At 41.4% G+C, this 12,777-nt stretch overlaps 1 protein-coding gene across 2 annotated transcripts in view; it reads right to left on the reverse strand.

Moving 5' to 3' along the window:
- ADCY1 (adenylate cyclase 1) overlaps positions 1–12,777 on the reverse strand; it is a 757,558-nt gene that overhangs the window by 42,504 nt on the left and 702,277 nt on the right. For both annotated transcript variants that reach the window (XM_075921702.1, XM_075921701.1), the window contains 2 exons: positions 6,814–6,898; positions 1,747–1,836 (listed from right to left, as the gene is read on the reverse strand). In XM_075921702.1, coding sequence (XP_075777817.1) covers positions 1,747–1,836; positions 6,814–6,898 — 175 coding nt within the window. The remainder of the gene's footprint in view (positions 1–1,746; positions 1,837–6,813; positions 6,899–12,777) is intronic.

Below are 12,777 nucleotides of genomic sequence, written 5' to 3' on the forward strand. Positions count from 1 at the left end.
CTTCTCTAACTTGGCTTTTAGTTCCCAAGTGCCATGTTGTGACACATCACATTTAACTGACAACATCAGCCATCTTGTAATATACAGCTTATAATGAGCCTTACTCAAATCCTAAGGATGTTAATGAAAAGTTAATCTCACTTTGGTTTCAGTGAGATCAGAATCAGACCCAGTGTTTTTTTCTCATTCTTTTTATGTATTTCTGTCTACATTTTCAAACCTGGGTTCCTAGATCCACATTTAAGTACAGGCAGTCCCCGGGTTACGTACAAGATAGGGACTGTAGGTTTGTTCTTAAGCTGAATCAGTATGTAAGTCGGAACTGGCGTCCAGATTCAGACACTGCTGAAACTGACCGCCAGTTCTGACTTACATACAGAATCAACTTAAGAACCCCAGGCGTCCCCAAGTCAGCTGCTGCTGAAACTGATCAGCAGCTGATTCCAGGAAGCCCGGGGCAGAGCAACTCTGCCTGGGGCTTCCTGTAGTCAGCGCTGGTCAGTTTCAGCAGAAGCTGACTTGGGGACGCCTGGGGTAGAGCAGCTGGGGTGCTGCTGGGTTGCTCCAGTAGCGCCGCTCCTCGGTGCTACTGGACCAACCCAGCAGCACCCCATCTGCTCTGCCCCAGGCGTCCTGATTCAGCCGCTGCTGAAACTGACCAGCGGCGGCTGAATCAGGACCTGGGGCAGAGCAGCTGAGGTGCTGCCGGGTTGGTCCAGTAGTGCCCAGAGTGGGCGATGCAGGACCAATCGGCAGCGCCCCAGCTGCTCTGCCCAAGAGTCCAAAACAAAAGCCTGGTCTGCTGGGGGGGAGGAGAGAACACTAGCTGCGCCCCCCCCCCCCAGCAGACCAGGGACACGGGGAGCAGAGCCGCAGCGGCAGCGGGGTGCCGCACCTCTGAGGCTTTGCTCTGGCAAAGCCTCAGAGGCGAGGGACCCCGCCGCGGCTGCGGCTTCAGTCCCGGTGCCTGTGGTCTGCTGGGGATGGTCCCCAGCAGACCACAGGAACCCAGACTGAAGCGGCAGCAGCGGCAGTTCCCCGCGCCTCTGAGGCTTTGCTCTGGCAAAGCCTCAGAAGCGGTGCCCCTGGTCTGCTGGAGACGGTCTCCAGCAGACCAGGGGCACCGGAGCAGCTTACGAACGGGGCTCTCTCGCCCCGTTCGTAAGTGCGGATCCGACATAAGTCGGATCCGCGTAAGTCGGGGACTGCCTGTACTTAAGTGACCTTATTTTCAGATATGCTGAACACCAGTAACTCTATACCAGAGGAATTTCACAGGCCTAAGAGAGAGATGGATATTATGACTACTATATTTATACAGCTCTTTTCATTACATAATACTGTCATTGTTTCAAGATCTGATCGCTCATGATCTATAAGGTATAAAATTAAATGTTATTCCTTTTCAAAGTGTGGTTTCCCTGATAAAGTCACAATATATTAGATTTTTAGCTGGTTCCTGGTCTGACATTGAACATCTCAAACATAATTCTTCTGTAAAGTACATGGTATGTGCAGTCTATATATTGGTGTGGTTTCATACGAAAGTTTATTTTGGAATGAAGTGAACAGCTTACTAGTGGATTCCACTACTCACAAAAAATACACAATTAATAGATTTACATATTTTGCCAATGAGAGAGAAAAGAAAATGAGATGAGATAAAATAACTATATGTGGTCTATTGCAGATTGTTCTTAAACTTAATTTAAACTTTATATATTTGGCTTATAGATGTATACTCACCACACACCCTTGAGCCACAGAGTAAATTAAGATCACAATAAAAATACACAAAATGGTACGAATTTGTATTGTCAGGCACCCTGGAAAACACTGAAGGAGAAAAAAAAAGATAATAAAATAAGGATATTTTAAATCTGAATCATGTAAAAATGGGCATATTATTGTTTACAAGGTTAGGATGTCAAATAAAGTAGGGAATCGATATATGAATTCTGCCTGTGCTGTAGATTGCAAAATGATAATAAAATAAGAAATGAGCACAAATATGTTAAGGTCAGATGTATTTTCTGCAACAAAAAGAAAACAGATTTGTAAGTAAATTCTCACTATTTTAAAACTGATTTATTTTATTTTCCATATGATTTCTGTGCACAATAAATGCAATGAATTATAATGCATTTTATAACTATAATTAGCATTTTATTCTGCACATGCAATGAGACAAAAAACAAACACCATAACTGTATGGTTTGAAAACTGTCAACTGTCGATAGCAACCTAAGATTTCAGACCATACATAACTCATAGAATTTTGTAGTAATATTTCCAGGAACAGTGAATACCAGCTGAGTTTTAATTAATAGAGCCCATATTTAAAAAGTAATCTAATTTGTCAGGCTAGGGAAAAAAGCAGTTTTGAGCAGTGATGGTTAATAAAGGAAGAGGCTTAAGCGTCTGAGCACTTGCCCTCAATACAATTGAAGTTCTGGGGTAGAAGGTGGGAAAGGCAGGATTACAGTTTACCTGGAATTTGCACTCATGCTGGGTTGAGTTATACTGATCTTTTTGGTGAGCTGCTTGCTTCCTTGTTGTCCCCTTGGCTTGCAAATGAGTGGCAAATTTGTTATATGTAGGACTTGATCCTGCACCATTCAGGTTTTTTCCCTAGTGACTTGAATGGGAGCAGGATCAAGACAAAAGGAGCTTCAGTGGGGGAACATCAGTGTGTTTCTAAGAGAAGAAAAGTGCTTAGCTCCCATCTGGTCTAGATTTGGCTTAGGCCAGAGAAGAACCAATTTTTGTATGCCTGCTGGTAAATATATGTAAGTCTGTTTGGTGTGGCCCTTTGTCCTCCTCTAGTGGTGGCGAGGCCAAGTAAAGTTAAATTTGCCTGCTACAGCCTTGGCTACAGCTTTGGCTAACAGCTGTGCATCTTCTGGCTTAGGCATCTTTGATCCCCATGGCTGACAATTCAACCAGAGGTTACAAGTACTGCCCTGTCCCGGATATTGAATTACTCTGAAGCTCAAGATGCGCTGGGTAGGCCAACCAGAGACTAATGAGTCTTCCCAATTAAATTGGATTACATATGATATCCTCCTAACTACATGAGGAACAGAGAAAATACCATGTTCACCTCACTGCAGAGTACCACAAAGAGGCATCTGAAGGAACAGCTAGTATTTCTTGGAACCCTAACCCTGGTCTTCTTTTCACATATGGAACCATGGACTCACAGGGCTGTGTCACCTCTAAGCATAAGTCTAGGCATGATGGTAACAGAATGTATGAAAGGTGATTGCAGCAGAACTGTACTCATCTGTATTGCCAAAAACACAGGAATAGCTCATTAAGAACACCAAAAGAGCAAAACAAAACTTGATTCGTATTATGTGATCCTGAAATACATACATTCTAGCTACAGTGTGGACAAAGGGGTAAAAGTCCACATGGATATGACAAGATAAACCATTGTTATAATATCAATAATAGATTGCTATATACATGTTTAAAAGAGAATGGGATAGTGAGTACAATAAAATGTCAGGAATCAATAAGATCATCTGTTAATATCATTAACATATGATGGAACATCTGTGATATAACCAATAAAAGAATACTTCTACTGTGGAGCAAATTTTTTCTACAGCAGTAAACGTGGTCAGAACACAGCATCTTTACACATTGTCCTCTATGTTGACAAAGTTGCTTCTCTAGCAACTGCTGATATTACATATGGAATTTTCCATTTCTCTGTTTTCCAACAAAGGGTTCAATCAGTGAGTTGCTGTATACTTTTGTTGGGATTGTCATTAACTCTAACAAGAGCAGTGGTATACCTTAAGTTTATATTAGCTTCGAGGGACCTTAATAAAGGGAACGGTCTCCTACAAACTGCATGAGTTGGACCTACTGAGGCTTTTTGAGAAAGACTAACAAAATTAGTCCCAAGTAATTGTGTAAGTTTGTAAATAAAGATTTGCTTTTTACCAACTACTCTGCTAATTAAACTATTTATGTTTCCAAGAAAACAATTCTTCTCCACTAACCGAAGGGAATTTTTCTTAATTTAAAACAATTGCGTACTAATCAGCAGAGCTGATTAATTGTGTTGGTATTTCCCCCTGATCTTTATTTGAGAATATCAAATGAAGACTAATCCAGTAAGGACTTCTTTTCACTGGAAAAATTAGTCTCTGCAATCCTTACCTTATTAAGGAAACAATTTTCTCTTTCTGAAATGTGCAGAATGTCTTTCTGGCTATGTCTACACTGCAGGGAAAAGTTGGAAAAAAATACGCAAATTGCAAACTGCAATTTGCATATCTTTTTCCATTTTTCGTCTGAAAGAGGCTTTTTCAACATTTGGTCCATCTACACGGGACCAAATGTCGGGAAAAAACTTCTTTCGGAACATTCCTTCTTCCTCATAAAATGAGGTTTAAAGGGATGCCAAAAAAATGCATCTGCTTTTCCAAAAATTTTTTTGGAAAAGCAGACACGTTCATTGGATGCGGCAGAGCTTTTCCTGGGTTCCTCTGGTATCTCAGAAAAGCTCTGCAGTGTAGACATAGCCTCTGCTGTATTGCCATGTTGAAAATGTCATACCGAATAATTAATCAGCACTACAAGTTTGAAAAGGCCAGAGTTTGTTTCTATAAGACACTATTTCATTGAGGTCAACAGGAGCTTTGATGGGTGGATGAACAAAGAGTCTGGAAAAATTGGAAGACTGGCACGGTGTTCAATAGGGCATAACAGGAGAAACATTAGACCCAGAGTTTACCAGTATTACAGTCAAAGGCTATGTTTATGCAGTAACCATGATCCTGAAACTAGCACCTGCAGCAGCTTTGTGGCATAAATACAGAATGCTGTTCTGGGGAGAGAGATAGAGAGAGCTGGGGAGAGGGCAGCCCGAGCTGGGGGAGGGGTTCAGAATTTGCCAGGAGGGGGCAGTTGGACAAAGCTATAAGAGAAGAAAGAGGGAAGGAAAAGAAGCTAGATGCTGAGCTAGTGGATGAACCAGAGTTAGGGTGCGAAGTGAGATGATAAAATAGGAGAACAAAAGCTGGGGACTAGGAAGTAAGAAGGAGGAAAGAAGGAAGATAGGAAAGGTTTTTGGCCACGAGAAGCAAAAAAGCAGAAAAGAAAGAGACGGAGGCATGTGAGCATACACTATCCAAGAAGAGAAGCAGAGGATCTGCAGACATACCAGAGAAAAAGAAAAGGGAAACAATTGAAAGGAACTATAATTGGTGGGAAAATAATCTCTCTCTATAAAAATATTTTTCCTGCTAAACAGAATGTTCCTGCCGGATGACAGAATGGCGTCATCACATCATCAGGTTCTCTCAGTGAAGTGAAAGCGGCCGGACAGAGGGGGGTAGGCAAGCATAGCGAGCAGAGGGTGCAGCCCCCTATTGTTATATGAAAGTAGATCCTAAAACAATAAATGAGATGCTCACCCACAAACCACCTGCAGTCTATGAATAGAGAGAATGGCTATTTGACTATCTATTGATGAAATAAAGTCCAGAAGTACCTAATGGACAAGTGAGGTGGGCCCATTGGGTGAAGAATAACTTGGGGACAGACCTGGAGAAAAGAAGTATAGCCACAGGATCATCACTCTAAAGATCATTTCAAGTGGAAGAGAAGCAAAGAACAGAGTAAAGCAAAGGAAAAAAGAAACTGATTCCTCTCTGAAGTGACACAATGTATTTCATAATTATATTTGTATTTGTTAATAATAATGTGTTTGGTATTAATTACACAGAGTACAGAAGAAGAGCACCTCCAGCCTCACAAAGGTCAGTGTGTTTGGTAATCTCTAGTTCATCAAAGTAGTAAGTTTTTGGTAATGTTTTACATTAATTTATGCTTCTGGTACAATTTGGGGGTTTTCCCCTTAAAGTTTTACAAATTTAAGATTAGCCCTTTCTCATGGTTTGCTTCTGCCTCTCCTCAGTTAGCCTAGCCAGGTCATTGCAGTCACAACGCACTTGCATGCTGAAGTGACTACTCAGGGTTCCAAGAGGTTTGTACAGTAGGTAGGTCTACTCCAGCTGCCATCACACCTTGTAACTGCAATATTGTCATTCCTTTAGAAACCAGTCAGAAGGGAAGGGGCTTCTTGAGTGTTGAGCAATTGCCAGGGAAGAAGTCAGGTCACAACACTTGTTTGGAGGAACAAGTGGAAGGGTTCAGCAGTTTGGTGGGTGACAAAGATCGAGAGAAGTGAGATGCTACAGTTAATGAAATAATGGTGTTATAAAGAGTCATGTGCCACTCTGCTCAAAAATAAGTGTAGCAGAAGGAAAGAGACATTTTGAAACTCAGTCAGCCCAAATTTGTTGGCTCTGTTGGGAGTTTCTAATGCGTTGCTTTGCTACAGATTTGAAAAATACCCAGTGTGCATCAGGCTATGAAGAGCACGTTTGTGTCACGTTACAAATAACTACAGGTTGAACCTCTCTAGTCTGGCACCCTTGGGACCTGACTGGTGCCGAGCCAGCGAATTTGCTGAACCATGGAAGGTCAATATTGTCTGGTAACATTACCAACACTTTCACTGCTTACCAAGCTCTTAGAAGACATTTAGAAGTAAATTAGAGCTAAAAAACATCACACAACACTGAGAGCCAGGACTGGTGGCTGTAAACAATCTTTATGGAACCATGAGAAACTTGGCAACACCCATGGTAAGTGGATATCTGGCTAACTAATATCATGCAGAACCATGGATGTTGCCAGACCACAGAGTGTCTGATTGCAAAGGTTCAACTTGCACCACCAAATACAATTTCTGAAGGAAAAGGTAGCAAGAAGACTCAAATCACTTACTTGTACTTGTGTGACATGTAGGTACATAATACAAGCCACTAGGAAGCATATGCAGAACACCAGGAGGACAAGGACGACCGTACTCCTGCAAGGAAAAAAACCCATAGCAGTTATGCAATGAAACCAAACTGTATATCTGAGCTAGCTGTATTCATGTTTTTCTAATGCCATTTGGTAGATCAGAGCAATGCAAGTGGGATTTTCCCTCCTAATCAATGTTCCCTCTAATCTTTTCCATACGTATGCAGATTTTTTTCTATCCATGTGTGGAATAAATTTTATGTACATCAAGGCATGAGCAAATGTGCACCACCAGTAAAAACAAAAACCCAGCTGTGGGTGATCTGCTAATCAGCTGGGGAGCATTTGAACTTCTCTTGAGCAGCTGCACAACTACATAATTTATAGGGAAGACAACATAAAACAGGCAGACACAGAGGGAATTCTCACATTTAAAAAAAAAAAAACACTTCTTAGTATTGTGCTGCCTGAAACCCTTTAGTGAAGTTCTCAAGAATCTGGTAATTTCTCTACATATAGTATCTATTAGGAACCTAACAAGGGACCGCACAGTCCAAGAGCCTCAACTGTATTATGTCTCAGGGATTTATATTACTTTTTAATTGCAGGTTAATACAGGATATCCTGTACTACATCCCTTATAAATAAAGAGTCTCTCCTAATTACTTAGCATTCAGGGCCTGGCTCATACATAATGGTTATCAGTTCCTCTCTTGTTAATTCTCTGGAGAGAATGATGAGTTATAAAGATTAGAGGTTTTCCCACTTGATTACTTACCAAATCAGACCTTAGCTTCTCCATTACAGCTGTTCTATACAATGCAAACAGAAAAGTAACAGATCTCATCCCTGAGAATTCACCATTCACAGGGGAAAATTGGATACTGCAGGAATTGCTACAATAACTCGTGCGTCAAATTTCTTTCCAGTCCCCAAAGCAGGATATAAGACTAGGAGAAAGGAGGTATGGCCAGGCCTTCGTATACCTTGCGGATCTTTGGTTGCTGGAATAGTTCTTTGGGTATGTGGCCAGCCAGGTATAAGTTACAGCATCCATTCAGACATGCTAATTTATGCACGGGCCAGGCTGATCCTTGGCAAGGCCCAGGATCAAGGGAGCACATATGGGGCTTAACCTTTCGGTAGCCCATCATGTCTAAGTCTGTGCTCTTTATTGTTACCGCCAAATCATTCTTGCTCTGATACAGTTTTGAAATGCAATAGTGGAAGTAGATAGTGACTGCTTTGCCGCAGAATTTCTCCAAGTCACTATATGACCCCAATAAATATCCTTGATTAAAAATTTAGAGAAGCCTTCCCGTACTACAAAGACTTTTTTTTTTAAATTGTGAGAGACTCAAGTCTAGCTGGAGGTATGCCCTTTGGGCAAGAATTACTGCTTACTATGTGACTGTACAAAGCCTGGCATAATGGGGCTGTAGTAACAGATTTGGCAATTTCCTACAATATATTTTTGGGGATTTTAATTGTATTTATTATCATGGGCCAGAGATTGGGAAAATCACCATCCTCCATAAACTAAGAAGTGGACAGAGAGGGGACTAGGCAAAATTACTCAGGTTGTAACAGTTTACAAGAGGTACCATAGCCAAGAGAAGCTTCCATGTACTGGATTTGCTAGAGACTAACACAGGTGGAAAAAAGGACTTTTAGATAAATAGCCTGAATTTACACTGATTCAGGACCTGATTCTGATCCAGCAAACTGACAGAACCTTCTGTCCAAGGGAGCTCCAACCATTCTTGTGAAGGATTCGACCTATTCATGGGGTGTTCTTATCCTGAGAAAAACCTATAAGTCTAAACCAATTTGTAGGGTTCAAAGGATTGTTTGCCTACCAGAGCCCAAACTGGAGTTTGGGTGATCTTTGGTAGGCTTTTATTGTTTGCAATAGGTTTTCTCTGTAATCCTTTTATCTTAAGAATAAATATGCTTGTTTAAAAACAGCTGCGTGGTATCTTAAGTATGGATAGTTATGATGGTTATAGCCTCTTGGGAGAATCATTCTGACTGGCTGGGGAATTCACAGTATAGGCTGGGAACTGTGCAGCCTGGAAACATTCCGGTCAGGAGGAAAAGAGAGACACATGTCTACATCCAAAATGTATAATGGCTGATGAGCCAGCAGCCTAAGATCGGGTGCCCTTGCTGAACCACAGAAAAGGAACAAAAGTTCAGTTGCCCTAAATAGTGATATCCTGGATCTGTAGATGCCACTGCAATATAAATATTTAATAACAGTGGTAGAAAGCAGGTGCAACCATTCTTTTAAGGCACTGGCTTGTATAAGGTACAAACTCAGACCACCTCAGCTGGGAGAGCTGCATCACCTAGTAAGGGGGAAAGCATACAGTCTCCTCCCTAGTTGGACAGAGAAATTAGACAGGATCATATAGCCTAACTTTGCCCCAATGGCTTTGGGGAGGCAAGCACCAGTTGGTCTGTGAAGTCTTTTAGTGCAATTGATCACAAGGATTTTGAAAGTGACAGAGCTATGTGACTGTGTCCTTATATTCACAATACTATGAATAATTTGGTACAAAGTCTGGCATGTAAGGTGTCATTTGAAAACTGAACATTCTGGAATGTTGCACCTCCATATTCTTTATACTTTTGAATATGAATATGCCTAACTGAAGCTTGTAAATCTCTGAATGTGTATATTTTATTTGCCTGCATGTATCATTCCTGTATTTGAAGTTAGAAATATGAAGTATAAACCTGTTTATCTATCTAGATGCGCTAATGAAGACCATTAACAGTACTCAAGGAACTTAATGGTCTGCTACTCAAGACAATGATCTGTGAATAGTCTTGATCTTCCTGTAAGCCTGGACTATGGTTAGTCCTGCCGAGATATATGGCAGGTCACCTGATACTGGAACACATGTTTGGATATAGTACTTTTCCAGGAGAGTGTGAAAGGTTTAAAACCGAACACAAAGGATTCCCATATTGGGCAAAATATATTTACAGGTAGGAAACCAAACAATAGGGACAGTTGCTAGACACCAAGATACCCCCCGCTAACCCCCCGCTAACCACCAAGATCACTGCTAGAAACATCTAAGACTGAACATGGGGAAGGACCATGCCCAAGCTAGGGGTCTGCCTAACTTGTGAGAAAAGTTGATTAAAACTGTTAGGGTATCTTAAGAGTATTAAGTATAGCTGGCATGTTTTGTTTTATTTAGCTTAGTAACTTTGGGATCTTTCTGTTATCACTTGCAACCAATTAAATCATACTTTTCAGATTTAATAAAATCACTTTTGTTAATTATTAATCCCAATGTAAATAATTGTTATCTGCGGGATTGGGGGAGGTCAACAGTTGTGCATTTCTCTCTCTCTCATTGATAAAGGGAGTGAACAACTTATGAGCTTGCACTCTATCACAAAAAATTATGCAGAGCAAAATGGATTTATCTGGGGTTCTGTTCTCATTGCAGCTGTGCACCTGGGTGCTATTTCAAGACCCTGTGACTGAGACTTCCTAGAACGGAGCTGCTTTTAGAGTCTCTGTTACTCTGCTGTGGGCTGTGACCCCAACTCTATGCCTTTGATGTGAAGGAACAGAGCTCCTGGCTCAGCTGGACAGGGTGGTGAGGGGACCCAGAGAGAAGGTACATGGACTCAGGGGTATTATCAGCCCATCAGGTGAGAGTTTCAAGGAGATTTCATAGACCCAACCCATGCTACATTCCTATCCTGGTAAATTGTATGTGGCAACACTGTATATACATTTATGACATTCTACTGTATAAGATATGTTCAAAGTTTAGAAAAGCAGGCACAAACCAGTTCCTTAGAGACAAAAGGCACACTAATGCCTCAGTGAGGTGTTAAACTCAAATAGACTATCGCCAGTTTAAGTGGACACTCTTTGGCAGGAAGAAGGCTGTAAGTGAGAAATATACAGGTTGGCAAAGAAACTGCTGGAAGCTCCTGTCCCACAGACTTGTTGTTGGCTGAAGCCCAGCTGGAGAGGATGTTCAAAGAAGAGAAATGCTACAAGAAACTCCTCAGATTACCTCTCCCACTTCATCTCAACTTAAAGCAACAACTCAAAAGGCAAGAGAAGTACTGCTAGATCAGGCAGTGATACCAGCTGCAAGATTCAGCCAGTAAAATGTTAGAATATGCTATGGCAGAGAATTGTTGTTTTCAAATCACTTTTACCTGTGTGTTGTGTTTTACCTTTTATTTTCTTGTAGCTGAATTCTGATGTTTGTGCCTCAATACTTGTAATCACTTAAAATCGATCTTTTGTAGTTAATAAACATGTTACATTGTTTTATCTAAGCCAGTATGTGGTCAGATTGCAGTGTCTGGGAAACTCCATTTGAGATAAGTTTTGTGCAGATTAAATTTCTAATCATGAAACACCAGACTTTATATGAGCTTTTATTGTGCACAAGGGTGTGACACAAGATGCATATTTGGAAGGTGTGGGGGACAGGGACTGGTGTCACTCTGCAGTATGTTTCAAGCTGGCTGAGTGAAGCACTTTTGGGCTGAGTCCACATTGGCACGATCTTGAGCCAAAGTGGCCACTTTTGCGCAAAAACATGCTGCCTGTCTACACTGGCAGGGAGTTCTTGTGCAAGAACACCGACGTTCTAATGTGTGAAACCAGTGCTTCTTGCGCAAGTACTATGATGCTCCCGCTCAGGAATAAGCCCTCTTGCGCAACTGGCCAGTGTAGACAGGCAACATGAATTTCTTGCACAAGAAAGCCCGATGGTTAAAATGGCCATCGGAGCTTTCTTGCGCAAGAGAGCATCTACACTGGCACAGATACTTTTGCGCAAAAGTACATCTCTTGCGCAAAGGCACATGCCAGTGTAGATGCTCTCTTGAGCAAATGCTTTAACACAAGAGTTCTTGCGTTAAAGAGTATTTGCGCAAGATCATGCCAATGTAGACGTAGCCTTGCGGTATAAATGGGGACAAATTTACATGTGAGAGACTGCACGAGTGCAGAGAACTGAGGGGGCACAGCTCTCCAACACTCCAGATTGTACCTTGTGAAAATATCACAACCCTTTGATAGGCAACAGAGTGAGCAAAGGCTCCTTCTCTGTTGTGTTCTAATGCAAAGACTGACCAGAATGTGTCTCTTAACACAGAGAAGTAACTTGAAGTATTTGTTATTGCATGTCCCTCCCCCCGGGAATATTTCTCCTGTTAGATTCATCAAGCGTTTTGATGCTTTGCTATTTTTTCACTCCTGTTTCAATAACACAACCTACATCCTTCCTTCCTGTATTTGTCTCTACTGACCAGAATCTCTTTCATCATTATGGGCTGATTGGCAATTTAAATACAATTCCAAGTCAGAAGTGTTATGGGTTAGGGAATCAGGCCTTTCCTAGCAAGAATTTGTGTCTTCCAAGGTTCAGAATTGGTGGGCTGTGATTTTGTCACAACCTTCAAAGGAACTGCCCTACTCAGTAGTACTCAGCAGAAACACTACCCAAAAACCCTCCTGTGGATCTTGCAGGGAGTGGTACTAGTGATTTAGGAAGTGCAACTTTTTGGTTTAAATCAGTAATTAACCAGTGCAATAGCATGGCGTTCTGCAGTGCTGATCAGCTGGTGGTCTGTCAGATTCAATGTTAAACTGAAGGCAAGAGCAGACAGTCACTAAATAACTATGCCCCTTTCTATAAGAGCCAATATCCAATTACCATTTTTTGTCCCCTTAAATGAATTCTCAAGTTCAAATTGCATCTGCTATATTAGACCACTGCCTGTCCTAAACTTCAATATGCTGCTGCTGGGCTTTACTTTGGAGGTAAATGAAACGTTTCCTAACTATGCTTTCCCTACTTAAAGGAGGCCGTTAGAGGGCTAGTTATCTGCTTTTTTGTAATTGGTTTTGAAATCCTCAGATGAAAACTGACATGATCCTTTAAAGTA

This window comes from Pelodiscus sinensis, chromosome 2, assembly GCF_049634645.1.
Source record: "Pelodiscus sinensis isolate JC-2024 chromosome 2, ASM4963464v1, whole genome shotgun sequence".
Taxonomy (NCBI): Eukaryota; Metazoa; Chordata; order Testudines; family Trionychidae; genus Pelodiscus; species Pelodiscus sinensis.